Here is a 26,374-nt window from a genome sequence, read left to right as displayed (position 1 = left end):
TTGTATGTAACAGAAAAAAGAATGGAGGATCTTGATTTGTTCATTTGTGCTTGCAGTCAGAGGAACCAAGTGGGAGCATTCAAACAGCATGGATTAACATGCTTGTGTGATTATATAATACGCAATTTAGTTCATTGAGCACTAGCTGCTGGGGACTGTTCTCATAGTTCTTGGAGACAATAATGAATAGCATAACAGTCTTACCTTCATCAGGCTGCTGAAAAAATAGCGGGTCATCTTTTACTTGTGTGGCAAAGTGTCTTTACTACGTCCTGGAATAAAGAGTTTCATAAGTACTATCCCATTTAATACTTTTCAATACCAAATCTACTGGATGGATATGGCACTGTCAAGGAGCAGAGGGAGTCTAGGGAGTCGAGGGATGTGGCACTGTCAAGGAGCACAGCACTAGTGGCAAGCACTTTTCCACTTGCCACTAGCATTCGGCATGTTTGTGGACATAGTGAATAAGGTCAAAAAGGAGTAATTGAAACCCATAGCTAAATAATTATTTTATATGAGTACGTAATGAACATAGATTAGATTTTGTAGTTCATGCATAGATGATCCAAGTGGACCTCCACTCATGCTCTCAGAGTTTCTGTTCTCCTACTCCCCTCTGCAACCATCCTCTGCTATCTCTCAGGTCAGTCCCATAGGATCCTCCAACCTTTTGATGATTAGAGAGGGAGGAGATACAGGAGATGGGGGAATCTGATGGATCAGTACACTCTATTACCCTAATGGAAGGGCATCATTTTCTGTACGGGCATTTGAGTAACCACTCAAATTCATTGTCATTCTTAGGATTAGTATTCTAGCTCATCTATGAAAAAGCAGTATTATGCTGAACTAGATTTGACTCAACAGTGTGTCAGATAATTGTAATACCAAAAAATGTATTACACTGCTGTTTGTAATTGCTTAAAAAAAAACTGCCTTATGCTTTATGGGAAAGAAAAAAAACCTTTCATTTTCTCTTAAAGCTGAACGTACTTGTCAATCTGGCTATACAAAATGTCAGAGCACCAACATATGCATTCCTCGAACTTATCTTTGTGATGGGGATAATGACTGCGGTGACATGAGTGATGAGAGCCCCACTCATTGCGGTAAGCTAATGACTCCCACAATTACACTCCTTCACTTCATGCTTTACTGGCTCAGTTTGGGTAAAAAGCCAAGCATTCTTGTAGGTTCTGTTCTTTTAGGAATGTAATTGAAAAGACACAGCTGAGAAGTGTGGTGGGTGTGTGCACAGATGTGTACGCAAGCAAGACTTAAGCAAATTGCTGATAATCTGGACTTTAAGATGAAAGACAGATATTCTTAAAATGAGGCAAAGGGGGTATCAAACTTGAAGTAAAAAGAAAATTAAACAAGGGATTACATCTTAGGTAGATTCCTGTAACTCCTGAAATGTTTACATTTTTTAAAACTTTAAATCTTAGATTTATATCCTTCCATTCCTTCAGAAACTCCAGTCATAGAGGGATCAAATGACTGGAGTTTCTGAAGGAATGGAAGGATAGTGCTAAATACACTTATTAAAAAGACTTCCAAGAGTAATCTTCCAAAGTGTAACAGTCTGAACTGAGATTTGGAGTCTCTGGGCTCAAAGCCAGAACTTGTATGGCATAAGAGCACTGCTCCCCTTTTTATTTATTATTAATGAAATGTACCTCTTACCCTGAGGCAACAGTCTCAGTAGCTCTTCATACATTCTATCTTCACAATAACCCTCTGAGATAAATTAGATTGAAACAGCAGGAAACTGATCAGATACCAAGCAAATGAGCTTTCTGACTGAGGAAGGATTTGAACCTAGGTCCTATCTGACCACTCTGACCACACTACTAGCTCTTATTTCATTCAAAATGTTTATCAGATTAATTTCATTTACTTGGTGCAGTGCTGACTGCAGAACTTTGGGGCCCCTTGATGCCCAACACCCTTAAGTGGAAATGCACATGTTCTCCATTTGCATTTCCACTTCAGGGTGTGGGCATCAAGGGCTCCCAAAATTATTTCAGGCTATTCTCTCAGGCTACCAAAATCTGTGTAGGTGCAGGGAGCTTCTCACTCAACTTTACAACCTGCAGGTGGATCACTATACATCATCTAAGGTTGCAGTAATGCCACTCTAAAGGCAGGCCTGAATTTTTGGTTTATTGATTTGGGAGTCAGGGTTTGGGTCAGGATGGGAACGGCAGCAGTGGTTGGTTTTTTGTATCTCCCTTCAATGGCTGGGGAAGAGTTTTATTTTACAAAGCAAGGAAGGCTTACCAAAAAAAAAAAAAAGGAATTGTAAACTATAAATGCCTTCAATTATTTCAGAAATTAATACTTTACTACTAAAACTATATTCTAACTATTTTTTATAGGCACTTTATCTGCACTATATTCTTTAAAGTCCAATTTCGCTGCATCTGTATATCTTTCTATTCTTTATCTCTAATATATTTGTTTATTGCTGACCTCTGTATTTCTTTTGTCTTAAACCTTATATATCTCTGTTGTCCCAATTGTGATATAAAATTGCTCCTTTTCACCAAAGTTCAATCCACCTTTCTTCTTTTTTAGTTTGTTTTCTATTCCTCTGCCAAAGCTTTGACTTTTTCTTTGCCCTTCTGCTTGTGTGTTCCCGGCTGGACTTCCTGAGTCTTCTCTTTCAAAATTTGGCTCCATCTGAGGGAAATGGCTAGAAGGACTTTTCCTTCATGTCAGGTCTGAGGGAGGGGAAAAAACGCCTCTCTTTCCCCAGTTTTCTCAGCTGCTGCCTCCTTGCCTGTTGCTTCTTTCTCAACAGGATTGTTTATCCTTTACTTTGATGCTTTATTTTTACTCCTGTGCTTTGGCTCTGTTTAGTCAACTTATTCTTCATCAGGCTTGTGGCTGCAGAGCTCCCAGGTAGCCATCTACTCTTCCCTCCCCCTCCTGCCCAGTGCTGCTGTTTGATTGGCAGTTGCTGTTTGATTGGCAGCTGGGTCATCCTGATGCTGGCGGAGGGCCAAGAAGGGAAGGGAGGGGAGGGAAGGAGCATGGAGGCTTAGAATCTGCTCAGTCTGTTCTTCCACAATCTTCTTATCCATTTTGCCACCAGTTTTCAGCTGTACAGTCTTAAAATGCTGGGAGATGGCCACTGGGGATGCCAGTGGGATCCACATTTGGGATGGAAGCTGCCCACATCTGGCAAAGTGGAAATGGAAGCTGATAGGCCAGTGGGTGTCTTTCCAGAGGGGTCTATCATGGAGAAGTATTGTGAGGTAGTGTCTTGCAATCTGAGGTATAAATTGGGTCCACATCTCTCTTCCACCATGATCTTGCCAGCTGGTTTTAGACAAGACATCTATACCCTTCATCAGTTTGCATTTGATATGTCTTATTACCCTGAAGCACTTTAGATAATTGTAGCCAGAATGACTAAGCTAGCACATTTCAAGCAGTTCAACCACCCGAGAGCACAATATTCAGACTGAGGATTGATTATAATCATTACGGAGTCCAAAGCAATTGCAGAGGAAAACACACAGATAAACCAAGATTTTTCTCTGCCTTTTCAGCCTCACTGACTTGTACCAACAGTGAATTCCGCTGCACATCTGGACGTTGCATTCCTGCTCATTGGTACTGTGATCTAGCAGTAGACTGTGCTGATGCCTCAGATGAACCTGTCTCTTGTGGTAAGTGTGAAGTTATGCACGGTGATTTGGAAGGGTTTACCTAGACTACAGAGATTAAATGAGAGAAGTTGACTATAACTCAGTGGTGACCGACTTTGTTGGCCAGCGTGTCACCGGCTTGGACACGATCAGGTATGTTAAAGAACAGGGTGTATTTCTGTCAGAGTCCCAAGAATGAAGTTTCCTGAACAGCCGTTGATACACCCAAAAATTATAGTAAAGTCGTACTGCTGGCACTGCCATTATTTTAATACGTGTATCGGAGTTAGGGAAAAGCATTCTAAAGAACTTTTCCTCACGTCTCACTTTTCTGTTTTGAACAACACAGCAGTGATTCTGCAAGATGCTTCTTCATCTGAATGTCACAGGGCATGCTTAATCTGAGAAAGGCATACCTACTAAAACCTAAAAAAAAAAAAAAATCACAACATTGCATTCTTGGAAGTCAATAATATACATTTAACCTCTGCATTGTAATGATCTTACCAACCAGAGGTAAACATAGTCCATGTGATTTGGATTATACAATGATTTCCATAGTCCCTTGCCATTAGCCAGGCTGAGAATTAAAAAACAATATTTTCCTATGCCAGCTATAGATGTAGGAAACAAAGCTTGGGCAGCACCCTTCAGTATGTGAAAAATGCCCGTTGCATAGTCTGTGAAACCTTACCTTTCTTTTAAGTTTCTCCTGTACGGAGCTGTTCGAGTAACCAGTTTAGATGTGATGGTGGCAGATGCATACCAGCTACATGGATCTGTGATGGTGATAATGACTGTGGTGACATGAGTGATGAGGACCAAAGACACAGCTGCGGTAAGCTTATTTATTTAGTTATTTATTTGTATTTATATTCCACATTTGTGATTGCCCATCTCCCTAGAAGTGACTCTAGGTGATTTACAGTAAAAGTTCCATGAAGCATAAAGCTTCAAGGCTAAGCTGTTGTTTTATTTAGTTACTCAAGGCCTAGATTGCCTTCTGGTCACCCACCCTTTATTCAAAAGACTACAAGTGGCCAAGAAGACGTTGGTTGTACAGATGGCAGGCTGATTTAAAGGGCAGGAGCAATACATTTTGAACAAATTGCTGAAATCGTATGCTTTGTTCTAGCAAATCGCAGTTGCTTAGCCACTGAATTCACATGTGTGAACAACGCACCCCCCTTAAGAAGATGTATTCCTAGGGCTTGGGTCTGTGATGGGGATGCTGACTGCAGTGATGCTTATGACGAGCACCAGAACTGCACTAGAAGGCCATGCCTGAACAATGAATTCACATGCAGTAATGGACTGTGCATCCGTAACACTTACAGGTTTGTATGAACTCTGCAGACTCTTTCAAGAAACATGTACTAGAGCTAATATCTTTCAAGCTAACATGTACTAGAGTGGGAAACATACATTCCTCTAGAAACACTGAACTATAACACACTTCATTCTTCACTATTGGCCATGCTGAGTAGGACCAGTGGGAATTTGGGACTCAGCTATGTCTGGATGACCATGTTTTGTTTATTCCTGTAGTCTAGTCTAGGAGTGATAGACTTTGGCCTGGCTTTCAGCTCCACTTTAGCACAGATGCACTAGGTGGACTAAGAGAGGGTTCTGTCAGATTAAATTCCTTGTTAATAAGATTATATCCAGTCAAAAGTGTTCTCAACTTTATCTTATTTAATTTTTTCCCTTCCTTTTTCTGCTGGACTGCTGGCTGGGCTGGCACAAAAGTTTATGATGTCATATTGCTTATAATGGTGAAAAGTTGGACCTAGACTGGGAGGAATAGCATGTTCACATTATCATGAGCAAGAAAAGAAGGATGGAGGTGCAAAATACAGAACTAAGCAGTAACAATCTGTACAGCAAAGGATTTAATTTGGGGAAAGGAGAGAGAAAAATCTGTGGAGGATTTCTGAGGACGAGAAGGAGGCAAGAGCCTCAAGGGATTCAGGTTACACTTTTTGTCACTAGATCTCTCTGTCCAGCTCAGTTGGTATCTCTCTCCAGAATTTTTGTGTCTGAAATTCTCCATGTTCTACAGTTTTACAGTATGTAATGTCATGGCTAGTTTGTCCATTATCTACAGATCATGCCATTGTTCTTCCAAACTGTATGCTTTGCATGAAATTCCTTTGGTAGAGAATTTCATATCTATATCTGTATCTATATCTATGTCTAATCTATATCTATATCTACACATACACACATACACACACATACATGTGAATGTTAGCAGAGGTATTGCTACTGTTTTTGTTATGGGCTTCTTTTTCAGGTGTGACCGACGTAATGATTGTGGGGATAGCAGTGATGAGAGGGCTTGCATCTATCAGCCGTGTCAACAGCACCAGTTTACCTGTCAAAATGGCCGCTGCATCTCCAAAGCTTATGTCTGTGATGGGGACAATGACTGTGGTGATGAGTCCGATGAGTTAGAGTATCTTTGTGTTACACCAGAAGCAACCTGTGCTGCCCACCATTTTAGTTGTGACAATGGGAACTGCATTGAAATGGTCAAAGTCTGTAACCGGATAGATGACTGCCATGATAATAGCGATGAAAAGGGATGTGGTATGCATGGAAACTTTTTGACTAAATCTGTTTTTATACCTTAAGTATTTAGATAAATCAGCCCAAAGGCAACCTCACACAACCTTTTTACATATTCTTGGGTCCCCAGATGATGTTGGATTACCACTCAAATCATCCCCTGACAGTATGGCAAGTAGTCATGGATTGGGGGAGTTACAAGTCATCAATAGTTGCAGAAAGGCTGATTAGCTATCAACTATTTGCATTTTGCAATTATAATGTCAGTGAATTGTCTCATTCGTCCCTATCTGGTGCCCTTCAAATGTGTTTAATTACAGTTCCAATCTCTCAGGCAGCATGCTGGTTGGGGAAGGCAGGCTGGGAGTTGTAGCCCAACACATGGAGGATACTAGTTTGGGGAAAACTAGGTAATTGGGGATAGTCATTAAATGAAGCAATAGAAACCAGTGCCGCTTGTTTTCCTGATAAAAATGGAGTGACATTTTGTTTTCTTTGTTTTATTTTCATATTCTAGGCATTAATGAATGTAATGATCCTTCAATTAGCAACTGTGACCACATCTGCACAGATAGGCAGACTAGTTTCTTCTGTTCATGTCGTCCTGGGTACAGACTCATGTCCAACAAAAGGTCTTGTGATGACATAGATGAATGTAATGAAACACCATCGCTGTGTAGCCAGATCTGTGAGAACACTGTTGGCAGCTATATCTGCAAGTGTGCCCCAGGCTACATCCGTGAACCTGATGGGAGAAGTTGCCGGCAGAACAGTAACATCTCACCTTATCTTATCTTTAGCAACCGCTACTATCTGAGAAATCTCACCACAGATGGCCGACTTTACTCTCTTATTTTGCAAGGACTCAGAAACGTGGTAGCCCTGGACTTTGACCGGGTGGAAAAAAGGCTGTACTGGATTGATGTAGGCAGGAGGGTTATAGAAAGAATGTTTTTCAATGGGACAAACAAAGAAATAATAATTAGTGATGGTGTGCCCAATGGTGAAGGCATTGCTGTTGACTGGGTTGGAAGGTACGTTTCTCTTATTTTTCAAAAAGTGGTATTGCTCAGTTTGTGTCCTCCTCTTGATAATAGATTAATTAAGCCTTCTTCTGCCTTGCAACTTTTAGATATGATGAGATTGCAATTTCCAGTTATTGACCACGCTGATTGGCTGGGAATGTGGGGAACTGCTGTCCTCCTACATCTGGACGGCACCAGATTGGGGAAGCTGGATTGATAGTTCCAATCCCCCAACCATTTCCTTTAAAAGCAATTATCACAAATAATAGTTGAAATTATATTTTTTGCTATCTTGGCTATCCTTAGGCCCACTGAAGTATTATTATCACACCTGAGGTATCTCAGAGAGATAGTGAGATGAGCTTATGTTTCCATGGAGAACATGGACTAAAAAGGAGAATGGTTCATCTTAATACTACTTTTGGGGAATGGAAAATGGGTACAAAATTATTCCAGCACTAAGATGCCCTCAGTGTTGGGGCTTCCAACACTGCCAACAAACTCTCCAAATACTAAATGTTGATGCCATTATGTTTTCTTATTTTTGTATTGGTATACTAAAAACTACAGATTGCTTCTAGATATTGGACAGCAAACAGATCATAACACTGTAGTGTTAACAGCTACTCACACTTTAAAAATGATTTGGAGGAAGAAAGTGCTTCAGCTGTTGCAAGACCACAGGCCTCTCTGCTCTCCATTTAAACAACCTGATTTTTTCAGGCTTCTGCTGCAAAGATGCCACTGCTTTAAGAGTTGGATTAATTTTAAGGAGTGGGCTTAAAGCAGCATCATATTTTTTTCAGGCTGCTGCAGAAGAAGTAGCAAGGAGGTGCTGTGCTTGTGCTGGAGTGAGATCTGAAGCAATTCTTCAGACTCATTTTTGAAGGGTGTACAGCCCTAAAAAGAATAGCTAAAAGTCTAGTTCATTAATCAGTGTAATTCAATACATATTAATATATTTTTTCAGCAGTATATTGTAACATGGGAGTGGGCAGCTGAGGCTGCAAGACCACATGATGTCCCTGAATCCTAATGTTGTCATTGCTGGAGGCCCCGGCTACTTTACTCAACCAACAGTGATGTTTGTTGCTGCTACCCCCTCCCCCCCCCCCCCCGTATTAAGTGCCGTCCCCAAGCCACCAAACATAATCCTTACTATAATTCTACATAGGGACAAATGCTGCTATGCAGAGGGAAACTCAGGGACCTGGAATAACTACACCCCAAACTGCAGTGCTCTAGCCCTGTGCTAGCTTTCTCTTGCTTTACTTTTCTGCCTTTCAGAGCTATATTGGTAAATACAAAAAGATGTTTGTGAAGAAGTAGTTGATGTAACATGCCTTTTGTCAAAAATTTTAGAAAACTATACTGGGTAGACGCCTACAAGGATTGCCTCTACGTAGCTGAGCTTGATGGCCGATTCCGGAGAAAACTAGCTGATCGGTGCTTGGATCCCAACCACACCTTCTGTTTTCAGTACCCTAGAGCTATTGTTGTTCATCCCAAATATGGGTAAGTTGGTTCAGTATTTTCTTTAATGCATCTGTTCGGCAGGATCATTTTATAAGGGAAAACATGTTATTACAATTACAAAATTGGAAGGGGCCACTTAGGAAATCAAGCAACTGATCAGTTTTGTTTTCTTTTAATCAGTTCAGTTGTGTCCAATTCTCAGAGACTGCCTGGACAAGTCCCTGCAGTTTTCTTGGCAAGGTTTTTCAGAAGTGGTTTGCCATTGCCTACTTCTTCCTAGGGCTGAGAGAGAGTGACTGGCCCAAGGTCACCCAGCTGGCTTCGTGCCTAAGAGGTGGGACTAGAACTCTCAGTCTTCTGGGTTCTAGCCTGATGGTCTAGACCACTACACCAAAATCAGTGTGGGAATTCAAACGAGAGCATAGAATTATAGTTACCTTACCACCTGTTAGGATAATGGCTAATAAAGGTTTTTAAAAAAACAAATTGCAAAATACCTGCAGGAGGAGCACAGAACTTAAATGTTGTCTTCTTGCCTAGAGATCAGTTCTCTCATTTTGAGGCTAGATATATTATTGGTTAGTTGTGCTGCTGTTGAATAAATCTGATTTAGTATTATATTAAAAAAAGAGATAAAAAGAATTAAGGTGAAGAGAGTCAAAAAGATTTGAAGAAAAAAGGAAGGGTTGTTTTAGCAAATAGCAAGCAAATTTTGTGAAAAATCCCAGGATTATTTTATAGGTGCTGTATTATTATATTAAAATTCAGATTGATATAAACCAGCTTTCTGGAACCTGAGCAACCTCAAGATGTGCTGACTTCAGTTCTCGGAATTCTCAGCTATAGTAATTCTGGATAGGAAATTCTTTAAGTCCATCTATTGGTTTTCACCCAGGTAGCCAACTTTGACTGATCTCAAAAGCTAATCAGAGTCAGACTGTGTTATGTAAGAGACATCTAGGAAATACTAAAACTGCAGGCTAGACTAGGAGGACCCAACCCGCTCCCCATCTTTGAAGAAGGCAATAATACTGTTGCCAAGAAAACTGGATGGATTTTTTTCCATGAAGTCAGCAGGACTTTTCACTCAAAGGAGACTTTATTATAATTTCTTAGTCTGAATCTGCAACATGCCTCCTTTAATTACATTCTTGCAAATTACAAAGTAAAATAATGTGTCATTTAGCTGATGAATGTGTCAAAGACTGAGAATGGTAGTCATTTTACTTTACTTTAAAGGCTCTCATTTGTAAAAATACGTGTGTGTGTGTGTGTATTTCTGTGTGAGCTGCTGTCAACTTTAATCTGGTCCTTTTGAACGAAATAATTCATATTAAACCTCAGCAAATATGTCAACCTTCCCAGATAGACCAGAAAGGAAACACAACCAGATGGACTAATTCTATTTTATTGTAAGGCTACATTAACAGAATCTTGCAATTCTGAAAGTACAAATCTCCCGCCGTTTCCTTTATAGCCTAGGAAGCTAGGGATGGTCCCTTCTGAGCCTCTTTTTCCTTCCATTATGCAGCTGTGGGCTATGCCTTCTCTTATCTGACTGTTCCCTAGGCGGCATCTCTTCGCCCCATCTTTCAAGGTCTTTCTCACATACCATTACAAAATATCAGATTAAAATTCTTGTACCAGGGCCTTTCCCAGCAGCAGTATAGTTTAAATATTAAAAATCTCATATTGCTGTCTGGAGGATGCTTTGGTAAATTTTCTCTTTTGCTATTTGTTTGCTTATTTTGCAGTGTCCTTCTTTTCATGCTTACCTACTTTTGCCCAGGATAATGTATCTATTTTTGTATTACCATCACCCCCTCCAACAAATTATGGATTAATTTCTACTGTGTTTATTAAAACAGACAAGTCTACTGGACAGATTGGGCAGATCGAGCATATATCGGACGCGTGGGAATGGATGGCAAGAATAAGACGGTGATTATCTCTACCAAGTTAGAGTGGCCTAATGGACTTACCATAGATTACACCAACGACAAGCTCTACTGGGCAGACGCCCATCTAAACTACATTGAGTACGTACATAGAGAAGAATAAAGCAACTGGGTAACTCTTCCTACCAAATTTTGAGGGTTACCAAATTAGCCAGTGGCAGCTTTAATTCAGCTTTATTTAAAATGCACATGATCTATGATTACCAATTAGAAAACTATTTGCTGTGTGACTTCAGTACAACAAATAGCAATCAGTAATGATAAAAAAATTCCAAATCACCATAAATGTGCAGTTCTGTAGTGCATAGTAATGCTTATTCTGCCCCCTTTTTTTTTTTTTGCTGAATATCTTCTATTATTCTGTTCTTTTTTTATAATTATTATTAACATGTTCCTAATGGTAATTCAACAAATAGGTATCTTAGTGCTAGGGTTAAGACTGCTCTGATTGGTGGAACTAATAGAACTGCTTCTAGTTGGTAGAACATGCAGTTCACCTGCATATTCTCCTTATGTCCTCAATTCTATATTAAAGTTTGAGATATTTCTGAAGCCAATATGAGAAGGCAAAGCGTGTTTTAAAAAAAGATTAAGTAGAACAGGGTAGACAGATACCAAGCTTGCAAATTTTATTTTTAACTAGAACCTTAAAGCCTATCAACATGGTATAAAATTCAAAATTCAGTCCAAAATTAATTAATTTTGAATCATTGGTCTTGTTCAGAATCAAAACTTGTTTTTGTTTATCACTAAATTATGTTTTTGTAACTGGATACCGTAACACAATGATCCTATTTGTACAAAAGCCAGAATTTCTTAGAATCATGTGGTATTGTTAATGAGCAAGTGTGACTGTGCTAGAACACTGTACCTGTTCCCTCCCTCCTTCCCACTTGGCTCCTCTTGAAAATGAGATGACTAAATCAGAATAACAAGGGAGAAAAAATTTAGTGCTAGACCTTTACTCAGATTTTATGTTTTCATTCCTTTAATCACCCTGAATCCAGAGGAATAATAAACTAATACTCTCTGCTTGAATATAATGCTAAATTTGTTTGCCCTAAAATCTACTTTCACTCGCACGATGAGCTAAGCCAGAATGATTGGCCATTGTATATCAGCATGCTTACTTATGAAGTAAATACTTCGTAAGTAATACTTATGATAATATAGGAATCTAAAGAATCCCGAAGTAGTATTTTGTATGATCGTGGCCATAATCTGTGTTCCCTTTTTCTGACCTTGGAAGGACGTAAGAAGTTCATTTTTGCTATTTAGTTTCCACTCATTCAGAAACAAAAAGAATGTAGATTATAGATTTTGTTGCCTTTTTTTCTCAGGGTTATCCATGTTTTCTTCTTCTTGTAGGTACTCAGATCTTGATGGTCAACATCGTCACACTGTGTATGATGGGGTATTACCTCATCCATTTGCAATTACAGTTTTTGAGGATACAATCTACTGGACTGACTGGAACACAAGAACTATTGAAAAGGGAAACAAATATAATGGGACAGGCAGAATGGTTCTAGCAAACACCACTCACAGGCCCTTTGATATTCATGTCTATCACCCATACAGGCAGCCAATAGGTAAGGAATTCATTCTATCAATGTAGATTTGGATTCTTATTTAAAGCCTAAGATTCTGGATTCTGCGTGTAGCTTTGTCATAAAAGTAGGAAGTGGAAACACATGGGCAGTTTACGAAGGGACACTTGCAACTGTTTTGCTTCCAAGTAATGAGATTTGGAAGCATCCTTATGGAACTCCATACTTTGTCGCAGCCTAGAATCCTTGACTTTCCCGTCCATGGCTTTCCTATCCCTTCTCCATACACAAGTCATTGAACTAATTAAATTCTGTTGATGCTTGTCTATTTCGATCCTGGTGAACCTTATACGAAGAAGTAGGAAAAGCTTATTGCCAAGCTTGTTTTAGTTCTGCTCCTTGCATCTGTTTATCATACACTATTATCCTCAGTTTAACTTCAGCTTGGTAGTGATTTGGATTATCAATCCCTTCTGATGAACGTTTTGAAGTAGTTTTTGCTTGCTCAGATACAGTCCATATTTGTCCCATATTCCAAATCTCAAGAGGACCTGCCATTTCTCATGGGTTTGCAGAGATGTAAGGCAAAACTGGACATAATCTGCCATCAGACCCACATTATATATAGTCCATGGAACTTTTGACTAATTTCTATTTAATAAGTCAGGGGACATTTCTAGGGTGTTAATTGGGCTGAATATTCCATTTAAACATTTTCACATATGGCAAAAATAGGGAACAATTCAAATGTTGTGTTTGGGTCCAACGTATCCTGATCCAGGTCTGTAAGTTGAAACCCAAACATTGGATTGTTAGATCAGACCAAAGATTGAAGCATTCTTTACCATTTTATTGGCAATAATTTCATTTGTGGGCATTTCCTTGATGGGGAATAATTAGATATTTCTCACCTCATCTCTTACTAGTAAGTAATCCTTGTGGGACCAACAACGGTGGCTGTTCTCATCTGTGTCTAATAAAAAGTGGTGGCTACGGTTATTCCTGTGAATGTCCTGATAACTTTATGGTAGTGCAGTTGGGCAGCACAGCTCACTGCCTCCCAATGTGCTCCAGCACTCAATTCCTGTGTGCTGACACTGAAAGGTAGGCATATGTAATGATATCATTGCTTTATTTATAGCATTTTATATCCTACACTTGAAGGATACTTCCAGTTAGGACACTGTATATAGTTCTTGATTCCCATTTAATCAATAGATCACACAGAGAAAAAGCTTTGTCCAAGAACACTCAGTGAGCTTTACGGTAGAGTGAGGATCTGAACCTGAAATTCTCCGTTTTGGTCTGACCTTCTAATCACTATGCTAGCCTTTCCTAACTGATGCTTCTAGAAGGTTGGACTACAATTCCCAGAATTTCCAGCTGGCAACTTCAAGAACTGCAGGCCTTTGAAGGCCCTGGTAGCATAGGATTCTTCACTTCTACTTCTGTAGCATTGCCTCTTGTCACTCTTGCTACCAGGAAAGCTGTGGTGCTATCATTAGTGAGCAGATTGGACTAACTAACAGGGCTGTGCAATGCTTTGGGTTCAAAAGGGAAAATGTGCTTGGGAATACAGGGGGCATTCACATACTGTAACACATGCTGGCAACTCCTTAAAGCAACTGTGACTGTTTCTGGGGTCATATGGCTGAGCTCTACAGCTGCAGCTTGATTCTGGGAAAAGATGGGTTTGGCTTATGGAGTTGTAAAGGTGTGTACATGCATACTCAGGAGTGCTCCAAAGAATAGTCCTATTAGTTAGTCCAGTCTGCTCACTCTAATGATAGCACCACTGTCTCTCTGGTAGCACAAGTAACAACAGGCAGTGCTACAGAAGTAGAAGTGAAGAATCCTATTCTCCAAAGGCTAACAACTCTTGAAGGTGCCAACTGAAAATTCTGGCCATTTGGTTTCTCACCCTTGTTCTTTGCAGAAATTCCATGGTGCTCCTACATCGCTCTGCATCACTCTGTCTCATTGGATTCAAAGCTGGAGCTATGTAGGAATTATGAGCATCGAGGTTCAGCATTATTTTCTGGGCAGTTTATAAGCAGAGATATATGCAATTTGATAGACTTATTCCTTACTTATAATTGAATTAAATACTCTAAATACTAAGGTTGTGCTCATCAGAATTGTTTAGAATAATTGATTTCATCTGGGTTTCTTGATTTAGATTTTCAAATCATATAGTCCCCAAACTCCAAGTATAGAGTATAGTCACCAAGCTCTAAGTATAGACTGATTAGGGAGAAAACAATTGGCCTCTATCACTATATTTCCAGTCAGACTTACTTTTTGTGTGTTTGGAGTTGGGGGTCATCACACATTCAGGATTATCTTTTGGGACAAATGACTGTGTGTATGTCGAAACTAGTAATTAAGTTTACTGCAAAGATGTATCAGTCGGGTGCTAGGAAAAGTGTAGTTAATAACATTCACATTTTCCATTCTGCAGTGGGTTATCTTGCTCCAAAGGTATGGCTAGGAGATTCTGAGAGTGCTTCTTGTATGAGGAGATCACTCCATCCCAAGTTGCCCTGCTGTAGACAGAATTATGCCTGTTGGTTCTCCGGAGAACTCCATAAATCTGGGAAGATCTCCATCTTTGCTATTCTTACTTTTCATTTATTTTTCTTCTTTTTTCCCTCTGTTATCCTGACATGACCAGCAAATGTGCAGGTAGCAATTTCCTATCTAGGGATACATCAGAGGACCTCTGACCAGGGACCAACCTCCATGCAGACACACACACTCTTCTCAGTACTATGCTGTTTGACCACTGTTATGGCACTCGCCAAAAGTTGCATGAAACCTATAGCAGCTGGAAGGCTTATTGCTACGCCTTTGGCATCAGAGGTGACAGAGGCCAGCAGCACTGGGTGCCCAATCCCTGATTGCCTTTTATTCAGATAACAGAAGCTTCTGATCTCAGGACCAGTCAGATAGGGAGGAGGGGAGTTGTCCCTTGTTGAGGAAGATGACCACCAGCCAGTCCCTGAATCTACAAGTGTCTTCCAAAACTCAGACTTCCTACAGCTTCTCAATCTGCAAAAACCAGCCTCCAACCCCACCATGAAGGTGTAAGGAACGAAGTTGGCAAGGCAGGAACCAGCACTTCCCAGGCTAGAGAGAACTGTGTTGTCAACATAGATCAGGTGCCTCTCAAGGCCAGTAAGAAAATGGCCAGATATCCACTGACTCAGAAAGGCAGGAGAGAAAAACTTAGAATTTAAGTCCTGGAGCAGACTTCTGCATTAGCTTTGACTTCTGTGTGCAATTCTACTCTAATGTGCAATAAAGAAACTTACCTAGTAACATTATACCTTCTGCTGAATAAGCCAATTCCTGAATAAGGTCTCAGTGGTCTGAAGAGTTGACATTTACTGCTGTGCCTGGTTTGAAACTTGACACAAGGCTCCCTTAGGGCAGCGGAGGTCTTCTCAGGGATTAGCAATCCTATTTTTTGCCATCCTTCCCCCACAGTATTTAGCAAAGTCTCTACAGCAGAATTGGGTGAAGGTGAGAACACCTGGTTGTCTCCTCCTTGGCCTCCTAGCTTTATATCTTCCCTTGGGCTGCCCTACATTTCCTCAGCTCTCCTCCAGTAGATTCCTGTGGGTCAGCAATCATAAACCAAATATACTGGGCTGTTAAATGGGTCAAAGTGGAGGGACGTAGATGAGGTCCCACTTGAAATCAAAGACAAAAAGAAAGCCCTTCCCCATGCAGCATATATTGGGAAGAGAAGCAGATCATCTGGCCATATCTTCCATTCGTTTTATCTCTACTGCAACCAAAAATGGATCCTGGGACTACAAGAGATACAGGTCACCTGGGGGGTGGGGCAGACACTCTAAAACAAACCATACTAACCCCAATCTAGGGGGAACACTTTCCCCCAACAGAAAGAAGGGGAAAGCAAACAACGATGACTATCTGACCCTCCAAGTGGATGGGAAGCTGACAAACTTCACTCACCTCTCGATCCATAGAATGTCATACACATGAGCACAGGTCTCTGCCCTTGGAGTATCATACAGTCACATAGATGACCAGTCAGATGTTTGCCTGCATAAACTCATGGGTGAGTTTCCACTCCAGTCTCCTCACCTTCAGGGATCTAATAAGCTAAAGATACTGGAGACACCTGATTATTCCAGCAAAGGTGAAGCATTATCTCAAGTGGTGACTCTTGGAGGTGCTGTCCAAGGGCAGAGACATGTAGCCCTCTCACCAATCCAGTTTACTAATCTCAGAAGCAGAGCCACCCTGCCTCGGCTAAATAACTCCAGCAGTCTGAATGAAAGAGCACCTCAAGGCAGCATAAACCTCATGGAACTGTGCACAATATGACTAGCCCTGAGCAAGATGAAGAGTCTCCTAAAAAACCAGCATCTTTCCCAACAGACAGTAGGACTATCAGGAAAGAGATAGGTGGCATCTCAAGGCAGCTGATGAAGAATGTGCCAAACTTTGTTGGGTCAAGGAAAACATACCATATCTGGCAACACAATAGGAAGTCTGTAGTACAGCAGTAGACTAGTACAGCCTCAGATACCTGGACCCTAGTGACTGGAGTCCCAACTCCAGGATGCTCGAGCAAATTCCATCAATATTTGGACTTCCTACTGATCCTCACCAATTGTGAGGTCAAATAATTCATCTCGTGTTTTCCAATCCAGGTAGCATAAGTGACAAACATCTTCAGTACCATCTGGCCCAAAGGCATATATCTTTCCTCTGTTCCTAATCCCCAGACTCTTGAAACTAGTGCAGGACTAGACAGCAGAACTGATACTAATTATATCCAACTGGCCTAGAAGATCCTGGTACATAGAGCTCACCAATCTGTCTACCTCTCATCTGTGGAGTCTCTCAGTATTGCCAGACTGGTGGATTCAACTACCCAGACCCCAGCTTTTAGAGCTATGTGCCCAGGGATTGAGTGGGACCATTTCACTAGCCTAGGATATGACAACGAAGCTGAACAGAACATCCTAACATCCCAAAGAATTTCTACCATTCACATATATGAGCTTATGTGACAAGCCTTCTAAAGAAGGACCAAAAGAAACAGAACCCCACGAACATCATCCTCTACTCTCAAAACCCTGTTCTTCATTCCAACAGGCCTGGATAGGGGACTACAACCAGGCACTTTCCATAGGCAAGTGTTAGAGTCTTACTTGTCCTATCATCAGGGAGCAATAAATGGGCCATCCTCACTCAAGAGCTTTCTTAGGGAGATCTTCCTACTAAGACCAACCACTATCCACTAGTATACACCATGGAACCTTCAGCTAATACTCCAAACTGTAACTTAAGCATGGTTCAAACCCTTGTATGAGTCAGCCATACATAACTTCTCTTGGAAAGTGGTGTTCCGGATAGCCATAGCTTTGGTCAGGGAGATGTCAGAGAGAAGGATGCAGAAAATAATACCTAGCAAGGACTAGGAGGCTCTTGGATTTAAGATCCTATCCTATGCCCTGATTCTGCTGTAGAAAAACAGTATGCTTATTCCAAAACTTGGGATGAAAGTATTTCCTCTCATGGGAGGTACTGTGAGAATCTTCTCGCCCTGCCTCAAGAGTAAGGGGAAGTATTCCACTGTAGAATACCCCATCTGCTGCAGAAAATAGACCTTCACGGTAAGTCCAATATACTGTTCTTCATTTTGAGTATCTGGTAAAGGCTCTGCAGTTGTATTTTTATCTGCCTCCTGCAAAGAAACACATTTTCTGTTTTCTGTAGATGTATTCCTATCTGGTGGAAATGTGATGGCCAAAGAGATTGCCGGGATGGGTCTGATGAACCTCCCACGTGCTCAGTTAGGTACTGCCGTGTCGGGCAGTTCCAGTGCAGTGATGGCAACTGTACTAGTTCTCACTACTTGTGCAATGCTGTTCCAGACTGTCCTGATGGATCTGATGAAGATAATGTGCTTTGTGGTATGTGGCAAGCTCTCAAATCCATTCATAAATATCACCCAGTTATTTATCATGAACAGAAATGGGTCTAGGTTGTTCCTTTTCTATGAATAGGAAGTAGAGAAAACCTCAACAAGATAGTCCTTATGATCCTCCCAAGATCAAAGCTGCTTTGAGTTTTTAGTACATCCATCAGATTCACTTCTTGGGGCTCTCTAGATTTCCGAACTGCCTGGAAATTCTGGGAGTTGAAATTTCATTGCACCTGGAGGGCACCTGGGCTGGAGAAGGCAGCTCCATATTGATGTCTCTCTGTGTAAAGTGTCCCCATCTTTCTGCACGTCAGATTTTTTTTTTTGCCATCCTCTGAGTGAAATTGTATTATGAATTTTTTAGTAATGTAAAGTTATGGTTTCTTTTAGCCAATCACCAGTGTGAATCTAACCAGTGGCAATGTGCTAACAAACGATGTATCCCAGAAGCCTGGCAGTGTGATCGAGAGGATGACTGTGGTGATAATTCAGATGAAGATAGCGCTCACTGTGCCAGCAGAACTTGCCCTCCAGGCCAGTTTAAATGTAACAATGGCCGATGCATCCCCCAGTCCTGGAAATGTGATGTGGATGACGATTGCGGTGATAACTCGGACGAACCAATTCATGAATGCAGTAAGCAAAACACATGTTGAACGACTTTATCATTGCTGTACCAATTAAGAGGCACTGTTGGGCTTTACTCTTAGCAGTAACCGCCAAACAGTGTGAAAAGCAGGAGAACAAGTGTGCAGTGAGATAACTCTCTGAGGTGCATCTTTCCTATATTGCATATTGCAGAACACGAAATAAGGGCAATCGCATTGCTTCCACTTCAAGAAAGATCTGATTCTTTATGCATAAATATTAATCTTGACTAAATTTGTTACTTGTGTGTCGAAAGTGGTGAAAGAACATGCCTTTATTTGCCTGGGGTCACTTTAGGGAGTTCACTTTGGACTTTGATGTGAAAGACCTCAAGGAAAAAACTACTAATAGTTTGGGACTGTTCCACTGCATTTCCTCCTCCATTTCCTCTTTCCTTTCCATAAATAAAGGACCCTTTTCTTTTGGAAATCAGTTTGGGATAGAGGACAGGGTCCATATCATTCCTGGTTTGAAATAATTAACCCTTTAGGGTGCCATCCTGTATCTACATACCTGGGATAAGTCCCATTGAACTCATTGAGTTTATTTCTGAATAGATGCATAGAACATCAGACTCAAAGACCTTTTTTATTCACATATAATATGCCATCTGTAAGGTTTGGGAAAATGTAGTGTAAAACCCACCCTAGCAATTTTATATGAAATTGATGAGAAAGTCTGTTGTTGAATCCATGTATCATATCAGGAAATGATTTAGTTTGAGATTGTGGGATATCTCTAAACCCTGAAGTTTTTAAAGAATTGTAAACTCTGTTCAACCAAATTATCTAGGCCCAATAACTTTGATATATACAATGAATACTTGTTCAGAAAATCTAGTGGGAGAGAATTAGACCAGTACAATTGCTAGTGGGAGAGAATTAGACCAGTGCAATTATAAGATTATAAAACAGTCAGGAAGAACTGAAGTTAGGTACTATCTAATCCTATCGTAAGTAAAGGGATCACTTCTGACGATGAACTTGGGACACCATCAAAGAAGAATGGAATTTTTAAAATTCAGATTTCCTATAGCTGGTACCATCCAGATGTGTTGGGAATCCTCTCCCAATTACTGGGTGGAAGAAGTTGCCAGATTAAGGAAGACTATTTTATTTATTTATGTAAACATAAATAGTATACATTTATGTTTTTTAAATACAGTAATTCTGTATTGCTTGCTTGAGCACCTTTATGTGGAAAACACTTAATTGAATTGAAAATGAATGTATATTAATGTCTATTATTTATTTGCCACTACATTTTTGAAAACAACCTTGGGGTGGTGCTTATCATCTTCTCTAATAAAGAATTTGGTGAAAATAGTCTAATGTAAATTTTTCTTTCTCTTTTTAGTGGGTCCTGCCTATCGATGTGATAATCACACAGAATTCAGCTGTAGAACCAATTATCGCTGTGTCCCCCTTTGGTCTGTCTGCAATGGTCACAACGACTGCAGAGACAACAGTGATGAACAAGGCTGTGGTAGGTTTAAGAGCTGCAAAATTGATGCCTTGTGAGCTGAGATCCACGCATTTGCAGTCATACCATTTACAAGCAAGACCTCTTTGAGAATATTGTTAGCAGGATGTCACAGTAATTGTTGCTTTTCATTTGCTAAGACCTGGGAGGTTATTAACGGCACTTGAAATTGAAGGCCCTGGAGATTATTTATTTACTGCAGTTGAAATTGTGGTTTCTCTGATATTTGCTCCCTTGAAGATCCAAATTATCTGAAACTATCACCTAGTTATTAGTGTCTACATTCAATTGCCGCTGTATCCACTTATGGTGCAGCATAATTTATGCTTATTTGCTGTGAATTAGAACATAGATTTATGGGTATCTTTTCATCTCTGCATGTTTTTGTAAGTGGGAAGAATTTTCCGCATTACTGTGATTACCTTTTTTTAAACAAAAAATTGAACATTTGACACATCCCCAAAGGATGGTAAATTAGGTATGTTTGAAATAAAAGGAAAGCCAAAGAGGAGTGGTTGCTAGGAGAAAGTGGTAAATCGGTAATGGGTGATGGTGAGAAGATAGAACTTCATAATTTCTATTTTGTATCTGCCTTCTCTCAGCAAGGACATAGAGCCCTAGCTGGTGATCATCATACCACTGGGGGAATGAGGGAATTGCAACTTAGGATAGACAAGGAGAGGGTAAGAGAGAACTTGGTTAATTTAAATGAATACATGGATTACATTCCAGGGTACTAAAGCAGAAATGATCACAGAACCATTCTTGGTAATCTTTGAGAACTCCTGAAGGTGAGGTTCTGAAAGACTGAAGGGAAGCAAATATCATCCCTATCTCATGATACTCTACTTAATAAAATGGCAAAAAAGGGCTGTAGATGCAACCCCTAATAGATGGACTCACAGCTGACCAAATGACTGCTCAATAATATCTCCACTTCAACTAGGAGGGAACTATTTAGTGGAGGCTGCAGGGCTCTATCCTGGGCTATGTGCTGTTCAACACTTTTATCAATGATTTGGTTGAAGGAGTTGGGGGTAGGGGGGCTTACAAAGTTTTCAGATGACACAAAGCTGGGAGGAGTGGCTAACATTTTAGATGAAAGAAGAATTTAAAAGATATATGGTAAATAAGCTTGAGCAGTGGGCTGAAACGAACAGGATGGGATTTAACAGGGAGAAATGTAAAGTTCTGCATCTGGGTAAGAAAAATGTAGGGCACGAGTATAAAATGGAGAAAACCTTGCCTGCCAGGAGTTAAATATGAAAGGGATTAGGCTGTCCTTGTTGACCATAGGTTAAGTGTGAGTCAGCAGCTGCTAAAAACAGATTCTACCTTGGAATGCATTAACTGGAGCATAGAGTTCAGTTCATTGGGAAATAATTGTTTCACTCTACTCTGCCCTGGCCAGATCCTATTTGGAGTATTTTGTCCACTTCTGGACATCAAAGTCCAAAAAAGACAGTGACAAATTGCAGCAAGTTCAGAGGAGAGTTACTAAGATGGTGAAGGTACTAGAAACCAAGCACTGTGAGAAACAGATAAAGGTTCTGGGTTTAATCAACAGAAAAGATAACTGAAGGGAGATATGAAAGCATATATATGAAGGGGTGTCACATAGAAGAAGGAGTAGCCTTACTCTCCATTGCCCCAGAGAGCAGGAGCAGAACCAGTGGGTAAAATCCCAAGGAAGGAGGATCAGGATAGACATCAGAAAAAAATCTCCTGACTGTGTCTGCTGTCAATCAGCAGAACAGGCTCCCATATTAAGTGGTGAGTTCTTCCCCAGCGGTCTTCAAACAGAAAGTGAATGGTTGTCCATCAAAAATGTTCTAGTGGATCCTGCAGTGTGTAGGGGGTTGGATCAGATAACCTCTAAGTTACTTTTCAGCTTGATGATTCTCATAAAATTAATAATGATGGCATTTCCAGTTGCATCCATTTTGAAAATAAAAAGATAAAGATAAAAATGAAGCTTAGGTGCTGCAAGTGGCTTGCCAGCACCCCTTTTGTAGCTTTCACAACACTCCCCACAAGAATGGATAGTCCAAGACAATTGGATCTTGGCTGTGTTCTAGGGCACTAGGGAGAGTGTTAAAGGGCCCAAGGGGCGCCTTAAGACTTGCAAGTGTTTAAGGCACCCATTTCATCCCTTAACAATCCTGGAATTCTTTCCCTAAATGGGCCATGGCCTCATCAACTTTTGGAAAGCATCCCTCAGCCCAGCACAGAAAGCCTGATACAGCCCTCAGGCCAACAAAAATTGTGCAGCTTGGGGTTAAAAGCATAGAAGAACAGAGGAAGAATAATCAGTAATACAGAAAGTGCCTTTCTTCTGCTTTTTATGTGTTGGGGCTGAAGGATGATTTTGTTTTCATGTTAAGCTTGCAACCAGGTATCATATTTGACTTGGGAGGCAAATTTGTTTCCTATTGATGTCAAAAACCAGATTGACTGGTGTGTTTACCTGCAGCTTATTATTTCATTTCATTTTGTTTGGTTGCTATAATTATTCCTTCTCCAGTGACGGGAGATGAATCAAAATATAACACAGATGTTGAATGTAGAAAATCTTATGCTAGTGCTATCAATAGATCAGTATGGTAGCTGCTACCGAATTTAGTTGAAGACCTCTGCAGATGGTTTAATTTCTATGAGAAGATGTGGCAACCAGTGGCTGTGGTGGAATCTCATCCTGGAGAACAGTCTCTTCCAGGCTTCCCATTCATGAAAAGGACATTAATCATCAGGGCCTAGGAGATAAAAAGTTATTTTCATTTTGCAGTAGTTATGTCATGTATCTTTTGTGAAGATTGTCTGATTCTTTTTGCAAAAGCTAGAGCTAGAGTTAGAAAGGATTCTTGGCTTGCTAGAAATATGGGTAGTCCTTGTTTAGTGACCACAATTGGAACCAGCAACTCAGTCATTAAGCAAAGAGGCTAAGTGAAACTTTCCTTTGCTTTACAGACCTGCGAAGGTCGTAAATGCGAGGATTAGTCACAAAGTTACTTTTTCATCACCATGATAACTGCAAATGGTCATTGTATGGGGCAGTTGCTAAATGAGGACTACCTGCATTTCTTCTCTTTTTCAATGTATGCCCTTTGAGGAGTCACTTTAAACAAGCTCTCTTAGTGTTTGATTTTTTGCTATTGCCATTCCTGTACCCACCTTATTGTACCTCTCTACTTTCCAAATTGCATTTGAGAAGGGCATGTTAATACTTGCTGGCAAACTGACTACTCTGTATCTTGGGCATGTGTGTGTTCTGCAGAAGCCCTGACTTGTGATCCTTTGGGAGATTTCCGCTGTGATAATCACCGGTGTATTCCATTGCGATGGAAGTGTGATGGAGACGATGACTGTGGGGATGAATCTGATGAACAAAATTGCAGTAAGTACTTTCCTTCCTTATCAAAAACTGCAGTGTTGGTTGCTTTGTACTAAAATACTTTTTACGTTTACTGGCTAAAATTTTATCTATAACTGGCAAGTTGTTGTCTTGGTTGGTGGGGGGGTTGGAGGGGAAGCTGTCTCTTTTAAACTGCATAATTTCAAATGTTTTTAATGAAAAATTTTGCAAGTAAGTAAAATTCTATTATTGACAGATCCAAATATTCTCTGTTTCTGAATGAGTTTGTGAAAGTTCACCCCATTTCTGGATGATTCTCTCTTATTGCAAGGTCCTCGTGAATGCACAGAAAGTGAGTATCGGTGTGCAAACTTGCGCTGCATTCCTTCTCGGTGGATATGTGACCATGACAATGACTGTGAAGACAATTCAGATGAACTGGACTGTGGTGTGTAGTGCAATTTGAATTTGTCCTTCCCTATAAGTGACTTTATGGAAATCGGCCACCGCCACCACCCCTTGAAAATCAAACAACCCACCCCATGGCTTTTAAAGAAAAGAAAGATTTCAGTAGTTATTTACTCTTCTTTTTAGAACTAAGGACCTGCCACCCAGGTTATTTCCAGTGCAACAGTGGTCACTGTATTGGAGAACGATTCCGATGTGATGGAAGTGCAGACTGTCTGGATTTCTCTGATGAAGCATCTTGTCGTGAGTTCTCAGATTTGTGACAGAAGCTTGATGCCAGTTCCTTATAATATCAATGACCTTTTCTTTTCTGAAGTAGGGGAAATAAACAGCTACATTTCTTTCCTTTCTATAATGAGGCAAATTTCAAGAAATACTGAATGCTGTCAGGATGAGCAGAAATGATCAAAAGAGAACTCCAGCATCACTGTAGGGCTCTCTTCCCATTTTTTCCCCCTGTACAGTCTCCCACGTCCCTAAAATCTGCTGCATATTCCTCAACTCTCTAGAGCAGTGCTGAGGTTGCAGGAAACAAGGAGAATCAGATGCACGCTCCATTCTCCTTGATTATTTTTTTAAAAAAGGTTTGCTTTCTTTTTACTCCATAATATATATTCTACATATTCTCGGTACGGAACAAAGCAGAAAATTTTTTAAAAGACACCCCTTATTAAAGTTGTGTTACTATTCCTAAACCCCTCTAAAAGTAGGACTCAATGAACCAGTAATAAGGAATATCTTAGTAATGGGGAAAACATCAACTTACTGGAACATATGGAATGAGACTGTGTATGAAGAAAAAGACTAAGAAATGCTTGAACAATATTATAAGGGCCGTGACACTGAAGCTAAACTTTTTTTTATCAGCCACTCGCTATCCAAATGGTTCTTATTGTCCACCTTCAATGTTTGAGTGCAAGAACCATGTCTGTATTCAGCCATATTGGAAATGTGATGGTGATGACGACTGTGGAGACGGGACTGATGAAGAACTTCAATTCTGCCGTAAGCTGAAGATTTGTTTTTTAAGACCGCTCCTAGGTCCAACAGGTTCTTTGAAATGCCAGAGAATTGGGATTGATGAGTTGATTTTATATTTGAATGATAGACTGGCAACCACATGCTTAACTTGCCATATCCCAGCCTCTGCTCAGGTTCAAGATCAGCTTATTCTATAACATGGAGAGGGTGCTTTTTGAGAACACACAGACGCTCAGATCTAGTTGCACAGCCTTTTTGATCTTGACATATGCATTTCTTATAGCTAATGGTGTATAGATGTATAGATGTATATTGCAGCAAATGAAATATGGAGATTACTAAGCATATAGAGATTCCTGAGCATGATGGGAAACTAGGAAACTTAATCAAGGGAGTTGGAAATTTTTCATGTCAATTTGAGGAGAATCTCAAAAGCTTTCTCAGATCTACTTGTGGGATCTGAGAAACTCAGGGATCCACATAGGAATAATATAAATTTGACTTTTTATTCATGGATCAGAATGGCCTCTGAGTCATGATTTGGTTTAAAGTATTATGCATATAATGTTCTTTCCAACATAACACAGTGTTGGAAAGAAATTGTGTAAAGGGGCACAGGACTCTATCTGACAACAGGATAACTCTCCAAAAACAGAACAGAGCAGAACTAAATTTGCCATGGAGGAAAGCCAGTAAAAGAAAGATTGACTTCAAATCTTCCTTCCAGTCTCAGAATGGAGCTGCTCTTGAGGGGTTGGGAATGAAATTCAGAAGCCAGGTTCTTTGGGCTTTCCCCACCTTGTATTAACTAGAATTAATATTGGCCAAATGTTAAGCACAGATAATTGGATGGAAATAATTCTGATGAGATGGGGTTGGTGAGTCCCTGAATGTTTATGACTTGTCCCTGATTATGGTGAATTTAAACTTCATGCTTGCACTAGTCCATCTCCTTAAATATATGAGTTCTACTAGTAGTTTAGAACTACTGTCTAACATTCAGGAAGTATTTTGAAACAGTGACCTATAAGCAATATTGAAACTCTGGCGACCTCTCTGATTTCAGTGGATGTTGTCTGTGAGCCCCCCTTCCGCTTTCGCTGTGGGAATAATCGCTGCATCTACAGCCATGAATTGTGCAACCAGGAGGATGACTGTGGCGATGGAAGTGATGAGAAGGAAGAGCACTGTAGGTTTATCCATTTACCTAAGCTATGAGAATTAATAGATGAA

General features: G+C 40.3%; 1 protein-coding gene across 1 annotated transcript in view; it reads left to right on the top strand.

Moving 5' to 3' along the window:
• The window catches only part of LRP2 (LDL receptor related protein 2), a 152,164-nt gene that overhangs the window by 100,052 nt on the left and 25,738 nt on the right, over positions 1-26,374 (top strand). The window contains exons 45-62 of the mRNA XM_025174591.2: positions 987-1,112; positions 3,564-3,683; positions 4,369-4,500; positions 4,798-4,999; positions 5,959-6,254; positions 6,751-7,267; positions 8,621-8,773; positions 10,603-10,773; positions 12,061-12,284; positions 13,169-13,346; positions 18,003-18,199; positions 18,601-18,846; positions 20,215-20,343; positions 23,615-23,734; positions 24,024-24,140; positions 24,287-24,403; positions 25,028-25,165; positions 26,208-26,330. Coding sequence (XP_025030359.2) covers positions 987-1,112; positions 3,564-3,683; positions 4,369-4,500; positions 4,798-4,999; positions 5,959-6,254; positions 6,751-7,267; positions 8,621-8,773; positions 10,603-10,773; positions 12,061-12,284; positions 13,169-13,346; positions 18,003-18,199; positions 18,601-18,846; positions 20,215-20,343; positions 23,615-23,734; positions 24,024-24,140; positions 24,287-24,403; positions 25,028-25,165; positions 26,208-26,330 — 3,306 coding nt within the window. The remainder of the gene's footprint in view (positions 1-986; positions 1,113-3,563; positions 3,684-4,368; positions 4,501-4,797; positions 5,000-5,958; positions 6,255-6,750; positions 7,268-8,620; positions 8,774-10,602; positions 10,774-12,060; positions 12,285-13,168; positions 13,347-18,002; positions 18,200-18,600; positions 18,847-20,214; positions 20,344-23,614; positions 23,735-24,023; positions 24,141-24,286; positions 24,404-25,027; positions 25,166-26,207; positions 26,331-26,374) is intronic.

Source organism: Python bivittatus, unplaced genomic scaffold (genome assembly GCF_059951505.1).
Source record: "Python bivittatus isolate LINGU-HERP-01145 unplaced genomic scaffold, Pbiv_v1 ctg000480_np1212, whole genome shotgun sequence".
Lineage (NCBI taxonomy): Eukaryota > Metazoa > Chordata > Lepidosauria > Squamata > Pythonidae > Python > Python bivittatus.
The sequence above is the reverse complement of the archived record's forward strand: the minus strand, read 5'-3'. Positions and strand labels throughout refer to the sequence as shown.